Genomic DNA, 17151 nt, shown 5'->3' on the forward strand with positions numbered 1-17151 from the left:
AGCTCATTATCACATGCAGCAGCATGTACGGCACATTGTACAGCATACAGTATACAGTATTATAATTATACTTCTTATTAGTGTCGTCGAAATTGAAAGAAAAATGGTGGAGGGATAACTTTAATATTGAAGATAAAAAAATTCTCTGAAAAGTTGAAGGACAGTTTGATTGGAAGAGAGTGGTCTTGAACATTTATTCGATAAAAATCGCTCGATAGTAAAACAATTGGGCTCAGGCGGGAATCGAACCCGCGGCCTCTCGCACCCGAAGCGAGAATCATACCACTAGACCACTGAGCCGTTGGTCATCGTCGGAACTGAAACTTTGCTAGTTAAGAATGTGGAATCAAATAAAAAATTTGCGCAGGCGTAGGTATACGTTACATAATATGCTGTGATGCAATGTAAAATGCGTCGAGTTGCAGTGAGCGTTATTAGAAGTGTCGATCTGTTCGATACTTACTACTACTTTAATACTTCAAAGTGCAGTGAGTGTTGCGCAGTACAGTACTGTACTGTTTACAGTGAGAAGTAGTGTACCGTACCGTACTGTACTGTACAGTATGAGAAAACCTACGTACTGTACAGTACTGTACGACTAAAGTGTGTACTGTACTGTACAGGAAAGTAATGGCCACTGAAAGTGCAATAAAGAAAATTTGAACATCCAAAATCCTAGTCTAAAAGCTGTTAAAACCTAAAAATAGAGCACTTTTTATTTCGTTTCCATAGAAAGAAGTGGCAAATTTATAAGCTTTATTATCCTGTTTATATAATATATGAAGATATTTAGCAGGCTACGGAGAGGGTCATTTAGCTATTACAAGTTTTTCAATTAGTAACAGCACGCTCTTAAGTCGACTAATGAATTTTTTTTCGACGTACAGCACGCAATTTTTTCGGTCTAATCCTTATGCTCACTTGAATGTTGTATTTTTAAAATTTTCATTTACGGTTGTTAAAGCTCGATTAGAAATGAAGTGTTTTAATATAGAAAATTTTTAGATTTTTCTCTATTTTTTTTATGTATTTTAAAGAATTTTTAATTTTTAACGCTGCTGAAGCAACTAAAATTAAATTCGACATATTCAAAAATTAAGTTGATTTGACCGCAAATGGCCGTCAAAAAGCCTTGATTGTACTATACTTTTATGAGCCATTAGTGTACCGTGCGGCATGGAGCACCTGTAGTACAGTACAGTACCGTACTATCACTTAGAGGTTTATTCACTTCAAGGTCTGTATCCTCATTATTGGCAGCCAAGTCGACGTTTCCTATACTGTACGACTTTGAAACGTTGGCGTACAGTACACCAGTGTGGAGTTAGCGTACTTTCACTCAAGTGTCTAGTACTGTACACTGTACATCTGCCCATCGATTTACTCCATCGGGACTGGTTATCGTCATGACGGTAACATAGGATCTCTATTATAACTTGACTCAGTTTAAGCACAGCCATAGGCATACCGTCAACACCGATGCACCTCACAAATTCGACGTCGTGCGACTGTTATTGAAACGTTTCTCCATCGTCTCGCAAACGTTCAATAGCATGGGACGCGACAGTGAAAGGTTGGATTGAAAGTGAAATTCTTTGAATCATTTTTTCATTTTCTTCTTATTGCCGCATAGAAGTGTTGAATGATATTCTATTAATGTGGACTGTAATAGATTGATATACGAGTAGAGTGATAGCATTAATTACAGCTAAGATCTATACATTTGCGTATGTTCGTATATATCCAGTAAGATATCCATGGTGATCGTCATCGACGATGCTGGATTTGATGCTGAATTTGTTACTCTTTCAAACTAGCAGGAAGCGACATCGATCTCGGTCGCGTAGTAAAGAGCGTAAGAGACGTTCAAGAAGTAGAGAGAGAAAGAGTAGACGTAGTCGTAGTAGAAGTCATGAACGCAAACGCCATCATCGACATAAACATCGCGAGAAAGACAAGAAAAGAAGATCAAAAAGTCGTGAGAGGAAAACTCGAAAGCGAAGTAGAAGTAGCAGCTCTAGCAGTGGTAGTAGTAGTCACGAATATACATCGAAAAGTAAGGAAAAGAAAAATGTAAACAACACTTCGAAGGAAACTGAAAAAGCAAATAACCAACTGAAAGAGCCAATGTATGTTGAATTGAATTGCATTTCTTTCATTGATACTACATATAGAACAGGTGCACACTCGAATGTATTGACAACAGGCTTTTTAGCGTGTTTTCTAATGGAATCATACTGTTATCTTAATGCTATCAAATACAAGAGATCGAATCTAAGTGAATTTAGCGAATGTCTATTGAAAACACCATTTATGTAATAGAACAGTGACGGTATCGTTGTCCTTCAGCTTGCTGCACGTTCGAATATTGCAAATGTTCTAGCTAAGGGTCATTTATACAGTCACAGTCATTTTTCTACCTGCAGAAAATGAACATATCGTTTTTATTGTGAAACATTAAAATTGGGAGATACTATACAAGTATATATATATATACTGTAAGTAATAATGGGTAGTTTTAGCCATTTCGAAACTCAGAATAGGATGGCACTATCATTATCCTGCACATACACTGTACATCACATACTCGTGTACTAGTGTAAGAAACACTACCTGTATCAGTAAATAGCAACATTTAGGATGTAGCTACATGTTGCGCTAGATTCGAACTTAGTACAATCAATACATAATTGCACACTTTTAAATCTTGTAATTTCTTTTATTGTGTAAATTAACAATACAGTATAAAGTGGCATAAACTAGACGATCACTCTGTACTTATTTCATTTTCTTGACTAATTAGTTCACTCACGCTTACTAATTGTATTATATTATCATTACATGGAATTCGATCGTTACTAAATATTCATATTATGTACCTTATAATCAATAGAGTATAGATTTTAGTCTATTCTAGCAATCATAAACAATGATTAAGCAAGCAATATAAATTTGAATTAATCGTTTCGTTATATTTATGCATACTAACGCAATTAAAAGAATGTATCGCCCTTAGTAATACGTAATATTTTATGCAGCTTTAGTCTGGTGTAGATAAGGTAGCTTAAATCTGTAACAACAAATTAATCTATCTTTCCTTTTTAAAACTAACCTTGGCTATTTATTTTATATTAGTAAAGATACCAAAGAAGAGACGTCAGAAAATGCAAATGATTTGGTATGCTTACCATGCATAATTTTGATAATGTTTGGATATTAGATATACGAGAATCGATAAACTAATTTTCTACACTTATTATCTTTCTTCTATGCGGCCAATAGACCTTAGAACAAGATGCTCTTGAAGAAGAAATGAGAAAACGACGTGAAAGGTATAAAATTTAGTCGTCATTACAACGTATTTCCTAATATACGATATTATGTATGTACGCGTATTACTAGCAAATATGATATCATTTTAGTACTCATCGACATTAATTAAGTATGGCTATCGTCTATATGTCATTTCCACATTGTACAGGGTAGAAGCTTGGCAACGAATACGCAAAGTTCAACTGGATGAACAAAAGAAAGTTACAACAGAAGATGATGAAGAGCAAAAAGGAAAAAAATGGACATTAGAAGATGATGACGATGATGATGAGGCTTATCACGATTCAGAAAATGAAGACGATATAAAAGAAGAGGTTAAATTTGCTTATAAAAATAGCAATCATGCCAATATTAACTGCAATTACCTAATTACAAATTGATGTAATTGTTATAACTCGATATAAATCCTTCTAAACTTATTACGTTTTCAATCGCCTTAATTACAGGAATTAAAAGATCCGCAAATGGAAATAGATAAGGACACAAAAGATGCTGAAATCAATGATGAAGGTAATTTACCCATTCGTTAATATTGATAACTGCTACATTGGAATTTACTTGGCTTGGAATAATTTTGCCTCAATATCAATATTAGTGATTGAATGCACATTTTTCTTTTTTGTTCACGTAGCGAAAGATGATCAAGCGTTAAATTCAAAGGTGACTTTTATAATACTGTATATCATACTAATGGATTACTGTAACAGTGCTGGATTGACACTTTGAAAGTGTGTAACATAGAATAGTTTATATTGACATAATATATATTGTATTTTAAGGATGATGAAGATGATATCGATCCATTGGATGCTTTCATGGAATCAATAAATTCGGAGGTTAGTGTAATAATGATTATAGATATGTTGCTGTTGGTTGTATAATGATATATCGTATTGCAATTCATTTCTTGATAATGGAAACTTGCCTATTTTAGGCTAAAAGTGTCCAAGCGAAAGACCAAGCAAGAATAGCAGACAGTGCTAGTGACAAGCGTAATCAGAAACTGAAGGTCATCTACTGTTAATTTGATTTAATTTAAGATATATTATAAGCCAAATATTTAAACGTTGATAGGATAATATCTGAATAGTATATTGTTATAATTTGTATATCTTCTTTAGGAAATTGCAAGCAGTAAACGTTTCATCACTGTAACCGGAGTTGCAAAGAAAAAAACTGCAAAAGGTGAACTCATGTCGAATGATCAAGATGCTATGGAATATTCATCTGAAGAAGACGATCAAACACTTGAAGATCTAATGGAGAAGAAAAAGAAGGTTACCACATGCCACTTCATAATACCAGTATTATCAGTGTAGTTTATTTTATATTATTAAGGTGCAAATTACAATTATTTATGATATCTTAACCAAAGTGAAATTTTTTAATTACAGGATGTTAACATTGTCGATCATAGTAAGATATATTATGCCCCTTTCAAAAGAAATTTTTATGTAGAAGTTCCAGAACTTGCTAAAATGACTTCGGAAGGTACTCAACAACGTTTGCCCCGTAATCAATTACGTGTACTATCTAATCTTCCTTTTATACAGTCTGTGTTATAATAGTTGATTTAATATCTACATCACAGAAGCCGATGATGTCCGCTTACAGCTTGAGAACATAAAGGTCAGAGGAAAAGGATGCCCTACGCCTGTAAAGAATTGGGCTCAGGTTCGTTTGTTTCATTGATCTCAAGTACACTGCTCTAAATTTTACCTCGTTACTTGTAAAGGATTAATTGTAAAAAATTTTTTCTTAATATGTAGTGCGGACTAAGTGTGAAACTCCTAGATTCACTGAAAAGGTGAATGTGACTATGAGTAATCCATTTCTGTTGTATTTATATAAAGTGAATTAATTTTTAATCGATTGACGCTGATTACGTATGTGCTAAAAACTGTGTTTGTTAGAGTCAAATATGAAAAACCGACGCCTGTCCAAGCTCAAGCTATACCTTCAATTATGTCTGGAAGAGATGTTATAGGTAATATAGAATTGGTTGTGTCTTGAAAATCAACTATTTTAGTATTTGGAAGGGTTAATGATTATTAATATAATTTTTTGGCGACGTGTAATATACTTAGGTATTGCGAAAACCGGAAGTGGAAAAACATTAGCATTTCTATTACCAATGTTTCGTCATATCTTAGATCAAAATGCATTATCTCCCGGCGATGGCCCAATCGGTATGTCTGTTCATAGCGTAGTAAAGAAGTCGTAACAAAATACTAAATTGATCATTTCCATCTTATTGGTAAAGGTCTTATTATGACACCTACTCGGGAACTTGCTATACAAATAACTCGCGAATGTCGTCGATTTACGAAAGCCATTGGCATGCATGTTGTATGTGTTTATGGCGGTACGGGAATTAGTGAACAGGTATCTATCAGCAAATTGAATGATGTACATTCATTTGTATTGTTAATGAGATAATTATCTATTATCATACTATTAGATTGCTGAGCTTAAACGTGGAGCTGAAATCGTTGTATGTACACCCGGGCGTATGATCGATATGCTACTGGCAAATAATGGTAAAGATTGTCAAAGAGTTATCTAAACAGCATTAAATTGAAAATAATAGAACTGTCTATTCTTGATTTCTCCTTTAGGACGCGTGACAAATCTTAGACGTGTCACATACCTCGTATTAGATGAAGCAGATCGCATGTTTGACATGGGTTTTGAACCACAGGTAATGAAAATTGTGGAAAGTATACGTCCTGATAGGCAGACTGTAATGTTTTCAGCAACATTTCCGAGGCAAATGGAAGCTCTTGCTCGAAAGATGCTAACGAAACCTATCGAAGTATGGATATGCTACTTGTAAAAATATTACATTATATCTCAATATACAAGCGATAAATTTCAATACATTAACTCTTTTTATATGTTATTGTAATGTTTTAGATTGAAGTTGGCGGGCGCAGTATAGTGTGTTCTGATATAGAGCAGCATGTTGTAAGTATTAATTAAATTCTTAGAATAAGACTGTCAATTGACAAGTGGTCATGTATGAATTATATGTATGCTTGTACTTTCATAGGTAATTATTAATGAAGAAGATAAATTCTTGAAACTATTAGAATTGCTAGGACTGTATCAACCTTATGGTAGGGATATTTCTAAAGCAATTTTTTGTTTAGAAAAATCTGTATTGGATACTCGTTAAATGAATAAAATAATATAATCTGACAGGTTCAGTATTAGTGTTTGTCGAAAAGCAAGAATCGTCCGATCAGCTATTGAAAGATTTAATGAAAGCATCATATCCTTGTTTATCTCTTCATGGAGGTATATCACTGAAATCGATAATGTATCGTACTTTAATTTACTATAATGCCTATTAAATGATTCTTTGCATAGGTATGGATCAAAGCGATAGAGATAGTACAATTGTTGACTACAAGAATGGTGTAATTAAACTTTTAGTAAGTATTTTAAACGATTATATGTGTTAGGCTATTAAGCATAAAGGTGCTATTACTGATCTGTTGTCAACGTCTTTACAGGTTGCTACATCAGTTGCTGCTAGAGGGTTGGATGTTAAAAATTTAATTTTAGTTGTAAATTACGATTGTCCGAATCATTATGAAGATTACGTCCACCGTGCAGGGTTAGTATTGGCGAAATTAAAAATTTTTCGTACTATTTTTAGGATAGTAATGTGGATAAACATTATCTTACTCAGGCGAACCGGAAGAGCTGGAAATAAAGGATACGCATATACACTAATCACAGAAGATCAAGGTAAATATGCAGGGGATATTATACGCGCTTTGGAGTTGTCAAAGAATTCTATTCCAGAGAGCCTAGAAAAGTTATGGAGCGACTATAAAGAAGAATTGAAAGCACAGGGAAAGCATATTGCGAAAAATCGTGGATTCTCAGGGAAAGGTGTTTTTAGATTAAAAATGACTTTAGCTTAAACTTGTACTAGGATATATGTTTTCGTATCATGTTCCTAAGAATATAAATGATTTAGTTTCGAATATTTTAATATCAGAAGCTTGTTCAAAGTGTTCATAGATTAGATATAGTAGTATACTAGTTTGATTTCATAGAGTTATTAAAACGACTGGATCTACTAATTTTTAGGATAATTATACACTAGTAGTTGTTTAGAAGATATTACGTTCCGACTAGAATGTGACACTTTCAATTAGAGTTAATTAATACTCTTATGAGGATTGATGCATGTTCTAGTGACTCAAGATACGCTAAATGAAATTTTCTAGGATTTAAATTTGATGAAGCGGAGAGGGCACAAATGAATGAATTTAAGAAGCAGCAGAAGAAACTACTTGGACTTGAAGACTCAGATGAAGAAGATGACGACGAAGTGGAGGTACTACTTAACTATTCATGCTTGTATCCTTTTTGCTGTATTGCTTTGAATTTTAAACTCTGTGAATCCGATCAAGTCATTGACTGTATGCTATACTTGTAGGTTGATCAACAAATTGACGAGATTTTTAATTCGACTGGAGGAATTAAAGAAACAGTATCTTCCGGCTTAATTTCGGCACTTTCTTCAAATTCTTCGGAAACAACTGCTTCGCAAGCATCAAAATTGGCTAAAGCTGCTGAAAGTGCTGCTCAAATATTGGCTAAAAAGAATATTGGAAAGGTTCACTATAATCAAGCAATCAAGTGTTGATCTGTTATGTATAACGAGCTATAATCATAATCTAGTTTTTATATAGCGTAAATTTAATAGCAATTGCTTTATCGTAAAAATTTATTAGAATTTGGATGCTACGCAACGAGCAGCTGCCAGGGTGCTGAAAGGTGAAGCAGTTACTGCTATTTCGGTAAGATTGATTCGCTATGGATTTAATAAGAAGTGTTTCACCTTTATTAGCTAGCTCTATCCATTTTACGTAATTACTCATAGACGATAAATGTTGTCGTGTTAAATTACAGGGATTCAGCAAAGCGAATTTGGTTGCCGAGCGTATTAACGCCCGCCTAAACTATATAGCGCCTGAAAAAGAAGAAGAGGAGTCAGCGGACACTCAAGCTACGGGAAGTAATGAAGTAACACGTTATAGCGAGGAATTACCAATCAATGACTTTCCGCAAAATGCAAGATGGAAAATCACTTCCAAGGTTGAAATCGTATTTCTAATTTATTAATTTATTCGTATTAAGTGATATGTTTCGATAAATGCAATATCTTGGTGATTTAATTCGCGATAAGCCTGTTTAGTTGTTCTGCACTGTTAATAATATCATTATAACAACTTGTAGGACACAATTTCTGATATTACAGAATTATCTGAATGTTCAATTACAGTTCGGGGAACATACTTTCCACCAGGTTTGCATTTTACTTATTTACATACGTAAAGTGATTCTTCAAGTAAAATACGCGTGGTAGTAAATAAAGCCTATTTACGACTATTAACCCATGTATGCTAAATAGTTACCTTTTTATCGATACGATCATGTGTTCATCTTTCAACGATTTTAATTATCAATGTTTATTTCATGAATGAAGGTAAAGAACCTGGTGAAGGCCAAAGGAAAATTTATTTGTATCTTGAAGGTCAGTGTTGCATCATGGATATTTATTTATGGATAAATGCTTTTCCAGTGGTTGTATCATTTGAAATTTAACCCTCTTAAATGTTTTTTCTACTACAAAGGTCCTAACGAACGTTCTGTTCAAATTGCAACAGCTGAAATTAAACGGATACTGAAAGAAGAGATTTTGAAAGCGGTAAATATTGCCGATAATCGTATTGTATTTATTTTACCTTGTATAGCCTTAATAATATCCATTTAAAGTCCATTTCATGAACACGCGGTACTGCACCATGTAGTAAATTAGTTTTCCTCTATAATTTCATACGTTTTTCACTAACAGTAATGATAATTAGGCATTTTAACCGTATACCAGCAGTGCTATTACAATTGTACTCACATGTTATTGTATTGTAATGCAGTTATACTACGCATATAACGATTTAAAATGGCATTAGTGGCATGAATGAATGGTACTATAGAGCAATTAATTTCACAACGTGCTATATACAACTTTATTTATTTTGAGAAATTAGATTGGCGTTGCTGTTATATCCTTCAATACTCTTCCTAATTACGATCTGCTAACAATATTTTTTAATCATTTATTTTATTAGAAAACAATGCAAAGCTTACGACCTGGACGTTATAAAGTATTGTAAAGGCAAATTAGTGGCTATTTGCCCTGTTATGCTATAATTATGGAAGGAAATTTTCCGATTGTATCGGATACCTACTAATCATTCCATCATATTGTTTAACATTTTGTAAAGTACTTTAGGCATTGTACACTATTTACAGATAACACTAGAATTGTTAGCAATCAATTTCCCCTATCTGTATTTATGTTATAATAGCGTCCCATTTTATGCGAAATAATCCAAGTAACGAAAGAGGTTTCACTTTTACCTATAGTAAATGCGAAAATAAAGATTGATTTTCATCTTTGATCTAATTTCTTTAGCTAATGTGTAATTGTTATGATGGTGGTATCAATCAACATTATCCTGCTGTTCCTTTAGGTTACAAATATCTACAGTAATTGCATTCAAGTTGATGTACGCGCATTTGAACATTTAACGACATTATTGTAATACTTGTACATGCCTAGGTGGGATGGAATCAAAAATTGAAGAAATAATAGTCGAAAAGTAATCATTGAATAATTTTTGGATAATTTTATTATTAATTTTGAAACGAAGTAGCAAATTAAAAATTGAATAAGTACTGTATAAGGGTTACTGTTGACATTATGTATTATCCATTAAAACTACTACAGCATACCGGTCATTTGGGACGAATTCTAAAATTAAGTGCTATAAGTAATCCAGCTGTTGCACAGTGATGAGTGTCGCAATTCATTGTTACAATGCAATTATAGGAATATGATTGAAATCATATCGTTTTTATGCTTGAAAAATACTGCCGTTATTAATTGTTCAAGAAATAACGGCCAGTAAATCTCCTTAAATTGTTTTATTTGAGAAAGTAGTATAATGTATTGTGTTCAGATTACAGCATGAGTGCAATGTACAGTACGTATAATATAGCAAAAGTCGAAAAACAAGTATGGTACAGTACTACTCCACAATATCCAACGTAATATTTAAGAATTTTACAAATTGATCATAAATACTCGTAAATTGCTTTTAACATTATAAAGGCATTGATTATTTAGTACTGTAGTTCGGTATAACATACAATCGGCAATCGCCTTACCAAAGTGTTTTTGGTACTGATTTTTAACATCGGTAATTATAGGTTATACTTTCTCATCTTATCACAGTACGACAGGGCAGCTGTTATCCTATATTGTTATACATGTATACATGCTTGTTCGTTAGATATCTCTCTATTTCTAAACAGTGAATTAAAGAATTATGCAGCAATTCATGGCATTGCGTTGTTAAGAACATCTTTTGAATAAAGTTATTTTTGATTTTTATCAATGAGAACTTGCATGGCACTGTCTGGTACTAAATCATTTTCGTTAACAAATTCATTGCAACCACCAAATGGGCAACGATTCTTTTTACCAGATTTCTGGTTAAGGTTCATTATTTCTATTATGGCTGCATGTGAATAAGTATGACCACAATGGATATTTTTAACAGGATCTACGATGTCTCGTTTGGTGATGGGGCACGTGGTACTTCTGTGAACTTGTGTAGTAACTAGATCGTCGTTCATATCGTCTTCTATAGTAAATCCAGCATCTTGATATTGTCGAATAAAGGGATGTGCTCGTAGATCGTTTTCAGTAGCTTTATTTGCACTATCCAGGCAGTCTTGAAGTATGGTTTCATGGATATCTTGATGTGGGTTGATTCGTTGTTGATCATTATCAATTCTCATCTGGTAATCGCTTAAAGTTTGACTATATCCTTCGATGACTTTCTCCCATTCTTTGAGTTGACTATCGACTTTAGCATATTCGAAGATAGTATTCTCGAATTGATTGACAAGTAGAGTATCTTCTTTATAGCTGATTGATTGTGCAACTTCAACTGCATGATCAGCAGCCTCATTGATGGTTCTAATAGCTTCAGAAATGGTCGACATGATTTCACTGGCGCCCGCCATGATTGCGTTTGTCGTTTTGCAGACTGTAGCAGCTTTCGATAGATCTGAGTCAGACGGTCTGACCGACCGACTGCTGTACAGTGTACAGTACCTTCAACATTATCGTCCGGACTGTACAGTACTATATAGTACACTATTGGAATCTACAGTACTGCGTACTGTAGTATACGATTATCATCCATTGGCTGCTAGGTTGGTTTTGTACAGTGTAGTGTACGGTTTTAGTGGTAGCGTCTAGTAGAATGACCAGAAAAATGTTTGGCGCGGCATTATTTTGCAGTGAGTGGCGACTTGTCGTCCTTCTTCTCTCTTTCTCTAGTACAAACCTACAAATAATCATGGTAGTATGTTAGGTTAAAGATGTTAATAGTCGATGATGATGCCCAATGAAAACAACTGAATGACAAGCACACTAATAATGATGTTAAGTCGCTTTTATTAGTCGTTATTAGTCATTTGTAAGACAGCGCATTTTAGGCACATGGTACCATTTGAATGTAAACTCCCTACTTAGATACTCATATCATACATAACTTGCTATACTGAGTCTACTATAGTAGCGTATCGAGCAGAAAGTCGTACCAAGTCACAAGCTGCAAATCATCAGATCCAATCAACAGCTGACCAGGTCAAGGCCAAATCGTTCATTAAATTGGCTTAAATTGGCTCGAGTAGTCACTACTGGGAAGTTTAGCGATCTTTCAAGACAACTTGGCTACTATTCCATCTTCAGTGGTAAGTTTAGAAATTGGACTAACGCTGTGCTCGGTAGTTAACGTTGATTGAAAGGGTTATGGGTGTCGATAATGGGATAGAAAAGTGGATGTTGAGCTGTTCAATGGGATGAAAGGTTCATCAGCCCAGCCCATCATCTGCCCTCTTCTTGTACATACATTACGTTAGCATCAGTATGCAAATAAGATTTCCCATTTTACATGGGAAATTTGATTTATTTTATCAGCTTGCTACAACGAAATCATCACTGTAGAATCACTGATAGTCTTCTAAATTACTACGCTACTACTATTTTGAGGAGGCTGTCTATCTTTTAGCTTAATTGACGATATCAATGAGCTAAGGATGATGTCATAAGTCTGCTGGATGATAGCTTAAAAAGTCTCTATTGACTATTCATTCACGCGATGCTTTGCAGTCGGTAAGCTCGCGTAAAATAGACCTCTGATCTATCCTCAAAACGACAGTATCTTGAGTTGACATGCAATATCTCATGGTATAGTAATGTATAAAAGCACAGGATTATTGCCGTATAGCTACTGTATATAGGTCAAGGAATCATGAATAGATGTAGTATGATCAATTAGTTATCGGCTAGATTTGCAGTAGTACAGAGACATTAATAGACATCGTTAAACGATAGGAAGGATGGCGTTTTAAGCTTTACATTAACTTTCATTCATCTCTTTCTTGTAGTTGTAGAATTGATGCTGATTTTGTCAATCGATTGAAACTACAGGTGGTTAACCAAAGAAATAGACGATATGCGTCCAAAGCATCCAAGGCAAGATGGAGACAGCTTAGCTTTCGTATACGTACTGTCTATAGGAGCGGCGACAATGTCAGAATTAGGTAACCATTACTACGGTATCAAGTGATCCCCACATAATGATTACCTCTCCTAAATTGAATGTTAGCCATCTGATTGAATCAATAGTCGTCGTACATTCTTATTCTTTCATCAGTTACTACAATTTAGGATAGTATTATTACTAGTACGACTCTCTTGTATGTTACGTGCGATATTGATGCGATGAAATCATATATATCAAATGATCTTGTTAAAGACTTTTTTACAGTTACAGTGTTTGCATAATCTTGACGTCAGCGAACCTTTTAAATTATCATACCTTATTTCACTAATAAATTGATGATCAAATAGTCCGACTCATTATTTAGATATAGAAGTAGCAATTATAATAATTGAGCACTGTATAGTTTTTCATACAATGTAATAATTCGATGATAATGCGCTTGTAGACTTGTATATTGGAAGATCAATTGACGCGTATGTAATTTCTGCTGACCTAATTCGTTAACAATGTACATAATATCCACATCGGGTAGTGGCTGCTTCCAAATTAAACGATAACAGGCTTACTTCAAAACGTAGATTAAAGCATGTATTACTAGAAACCTACTTAAAGACAGGTAGAGCTCCTAATACTAATTTAAATTTCTAGTCTTTAAATTATGGAAGCATAGATTTTATTATTATCACTTATCGATGAAAGCTAGCAGAAAAAATTAGAAACTCGTCGAATATATTCTTATAATATCAGGATGATATCGTTATCAAAATGATGAATTATTCCAAAAATTGAAACATTATTAAGCTGCCCTATGTTTGTCACTTATTTACTTGTATTATTGATAATTAATTCTCTTTAAAAGAATCGCACTTTCAGCGTAGTAGAGCTTTGCACTACTCTGCACTCTGAAAATATTTTACACCTTGTATGCTCGCTCATTTAGGAAATAATTACCACATAGCAACGGCAATACAAAGCCATAGTGAGACTTTCGTAATGGATTGCGCATCTCGAATAGTTACTGTACAGAATGAAATTAAGTGTACCAAGCAATATTATTCTAGTAATATATTATTACTGTAGTTAAATGCAAGGATAATGATGTAACATACGCAAAAATATAAAATTTATAACGTGCACCTTTTAAACAATTGCTAAAACGAAAAATTAAAAAATAAGCCTCCATAGCTTCTACTCTACGTATGCTTGATAGCGTAAATCTTAATAATACGGATGTAAGAAATGAAGATCAAATTTAATCGACACTAACACTTTCACTATCCAATTCCTTTTATATAGTAACTTTCCCGTTAGATTTAACCAAGACCCGATTAATAATTCAAGGTGAAGGAGTTGATAAAGATTTAGCCAAAAGGCAATACCGTGGTATGGCCAAAACACTAGCTAGTGTGGGTAAGCGTATATTTGAAATTTTTTCACTTACTAACTAAATCTTGATAAATGGCATCACTCGATCTATTGATAATTAATAGTAGTGCTCTGTTGTAGAGATGAAATCATGCGAAATATCAAAAAATAAATATGTTGTGCATTGTAGTTAATGCTATAATAACTGTGATGGAATTACTGTAGATTGGTAATTAGAAATATACGTTGCTCGTTGCTCTTAATGGTTTCTATCAACTATCAAATAAAAATCTATCTCAACTAACATAAATATGCCTAAATTTAGTTAAAGAAGAAGGATTTCTAAGTTTGTACAAAGGTGTAACTCCTGGGATTCTAAGGCATGTTGGTTAGTAAGAATTTATTAGCAATATATTCCTTATAAGTAAGTTTGCTTTTTAATCCTGTGCTATTATTAACTATTCTTTAATTGAACTTATGGCCAGTTTACTCCGGCGTCCGCATGGTCACTTACGAATACATACGTGAAAATATTTTAGGCAAACGAGAAGATGGCATATATCCTCTTTGGTAAGTCAAAATAAATATAGTTTTACTTTTAATTTCAGGTACTAAATTCTAATTTCTTTATTTAAAATCTTTCAATAGGAAAGCTGTTATATCCGGTATGACTGCTGGTGCTATAGGCCAGTTCTTAGCTAATCCAACGGATGTTATTAAAATTCAGATGCAAATGGAAGGAAAGAGAATCCGCGAAGGCAAAACTCCCAGGTTTGTACGAATTGTCATCATCCTTTACACTTGACTTTCCAAAAATTGATAGTTACCTTAATGGTTGACGCATGTCTAGTAATGTATAATTCCTGGCATTTGTTACACAATTTTACTCTTGTTCAGCTGATTTATCTGAAAAAATTTGATAATTTATTCTGGAAAGGTATCGTGGAACGTTCGATGCATTCAGCAAGTTATATCGGAGCGGTGGTATTCGCGGTTTGTGGTTGGGATGGGGCCCGAATGCTACAAGAGCATCATTAGTTACCATGGGAGGTTAGATTGCGAATTTTAAATGAAATTTCTTTAATTTTTGAAATTGTTAACGAGCTAATGCTCCCATTAAAAGATGCCAACTTCATTGAATTTAGATTTAACTACATATGATACGGTTAAACATTGGTTATTACTAAAAACGACATTGATCGATAACTGGGCCCTTCATTTGATATCAAGGTAAAAGATTATTGTCAAATAATCCTGTAACGCCTACTTGTTCTTGTTTAGTAATTAATATATTATTTTTAATGATGTGATTATCATTCTTAAAAAATAGCTTATCTTCCTTACTTTTTTAATTTGTAATCTCTCAGCGGGTGCTCTAGCTTAGTAGCTGCTGTACTAGCAATGCCTGTGGATGTTGTCAAGACCAGGATAATGAATCAAAATATAGTCACTCCAAAGGAAGGGTAATGAAGAGTTTCAATTTATATTATGCGTTAGCTACTATCGATTGCTACCTCTGATATTTTACAGATAATTAAAAAAGAAGCTGTATTGTTTTAGACATTTCTAATCATAAGTTTTCTTTATGCAGTCAAGTAATCTACAGTTCAGTTATCGATTGCTTAACCAAGACGGTAAGTAATTCAATATTTACTGAAAGAAATATTCAAGCTTTGACATGATCTTGATCATAAATCAAACATAGGTTAAAAACGAAGGATTATCGGCTTTATATAAGGGTTTTTTTCCAACATGGTTACGAATGGTTAGTATTAACTATACAGTATATACGCGTATTCTTATACTTAATAGCTGTATCTTATTTTAAACATTATTTATATCTTTAGTGTCCATGGTCGCTAACATTCTGGTTTACTTATGAAGAGATACGAAAACTATGTGGTACTCCATCCTTTTAGAGATTAATTTTTAAAAGATATGGACAGTTATTTTTATATCGGTTTTTAATTGATAATGATGCACGAAATGGCAGCTACCGTTAGTTATGTGGCATAAATTAAGTCAACAAATTTATCAACCATCCTCGTGCGAAGATATTGGATAGTACTTTTTCCTTATATTTCATGCATTATTGGACTGATGCATTATTCTTGCAGCTGAACATCTGTATTCTTGGAATAATATATAGACACGCGAATTTGCAAATTTTAAATCCTGTTATTTGGCTAATCTAAGAATCAATTTTTATACAACTTTAAAAAATCAGGATGTATGTCTATTTTGTGTTACCTTGCAGTATTTTCGTACTGCTACAAGCCCTAATTGACACTAGCATGACATTACTGTATGCTGAGTAACAGTTTCGGCATACATAATGTTACAGTTCATGTAGTATTTATAGCTAAATAGGAAGTTTCAATTTTGCAAGGGCGCTGCCTTATGTTCAATTAATAATTGACTTATAGTTTAGTGTTAACTTTAATACATTTACAAAGTCTTTAATTTCGAAGTACCTCGGTAACTTAACGAAATTTATGCGTAAAGTAATTATTCGAACTACTCAAGTATATTCAGTCTTAATCGGATACTTTCAAAATAGTACTTAATAATATTTATATCGGAATCAAATTTGCTAGTTATTGAGTATTAATTGAACATGCTTTTAATACCGTTTCTATCAGAGTCTATGTTGTACTGATATATGAATGTAAATTAGCTCAGTTTTGATATTGAGGATACCTGCAAATTGTAAGATATTGAAAAAGCTAGATTTCATTCAGGCTAATCTGGAGTCAATGCCTTATTATATTCGAAATGGCGTTAA

At 33.5% G+C, this 17151-nt stretch overlaps 3 protein-coding genes across 3 annotated transcripts; 2 read left to right on the forward strand and 1 right to left on the reverse strand.

The window, feature by feature from the left end:
• Positions 1–1788: 1788 nt before the first annotated feature.
• Positions 1789–9130, forward strand: TRIADDRAFT_30653 (uncharacterized protein; the record flags this gene model as incomplete). Its single annotated transcript, XM_002116132.1, has 26 exons — positions 1789–2073; positions 3283–3332; positions 3482–3647; positions 4113–4205; positions 4455–4610; positions 4728–4824; positions 4925–5007; positions 5103–5140; positions 5247–5320; positions 5421–5522; positions 5597–5718; positions 5795–5873; positions 5952–6148; positions 6250–6300; positions 6386–6452; positions 6538–6633; positions 6706–6770; positions 6852–6955; positions 7031–7236; positions 7578–7687; positions 7790–7969; positions 8088–8153; positions 8266–8451; positions 8593–8662; positions 8843–8890; positions 8991–9130. 26 exons carry the CDS (start codon positions 1789–1791, stop codon positions 9128–9130), a joined length of 2931 nt encoding a protein of 976 aa, XP_002116168.1.
• Positions 9131–10797: 1667 nt separating this feature from the next.
• Positions 10798–11451, reverse strand: TRIADDRAFT_60175 (uncharacterized protein; the record flags this gene model as incomplete). Its single annotated transcript, XM_002116226.1, has 1 exon — positions 10798–11451. One exon carries the CDS (start codon positions 11449–11451, stop codon positions 10798–10800), a length of 654 nt encoding a protein of 217 aa, XP_002116262.1.
• Positions 11452–12950: 1499 nt separating this feature from the next.
• Positions 12951–16285, forward strand: TRIADDRAFT_60176 (uncharacterized protein; the record flags this gene model as incomplete). The annotated part of the gene is made up of 12 exons (XM_002116133.1): positions 12951–13038; positions 13534–13617; positions 14298–14411; positions 14692–14754; positions 14852–14936; positions 15015–15137; positions 15304–15416; positions 15512–15596; positions 15734–15829; positions 15958–16000; positions 16072–16131; positions 16214–16285. The coding sequence occupies 12 exons, from the start codon at positions 12951–12953 to the stop codon at positions 16283–16285; spliced, it is 1026 nt and encodes a 341-aa protein (XP_002116169.1).
• Positions 16286–17151: the final 866 nt, after the last annotated feature.

Source organism: Trichoplax adhaerens, genomic scaffold (genome assembly GCF_000150275.1).
Source record: "Trichoplax adhaerens TRIADscaffold_14 genomic scaffold, whole genome shotgun sequence".
Classification (NCBI taxonomy): domain Eukaryota; kingdom Metazoa; phylum Placozoa; class Uniplacotomia; order Trichoplacea; family Trichoplacidae; genus Trichoplax; species Trichoplax adhaerens.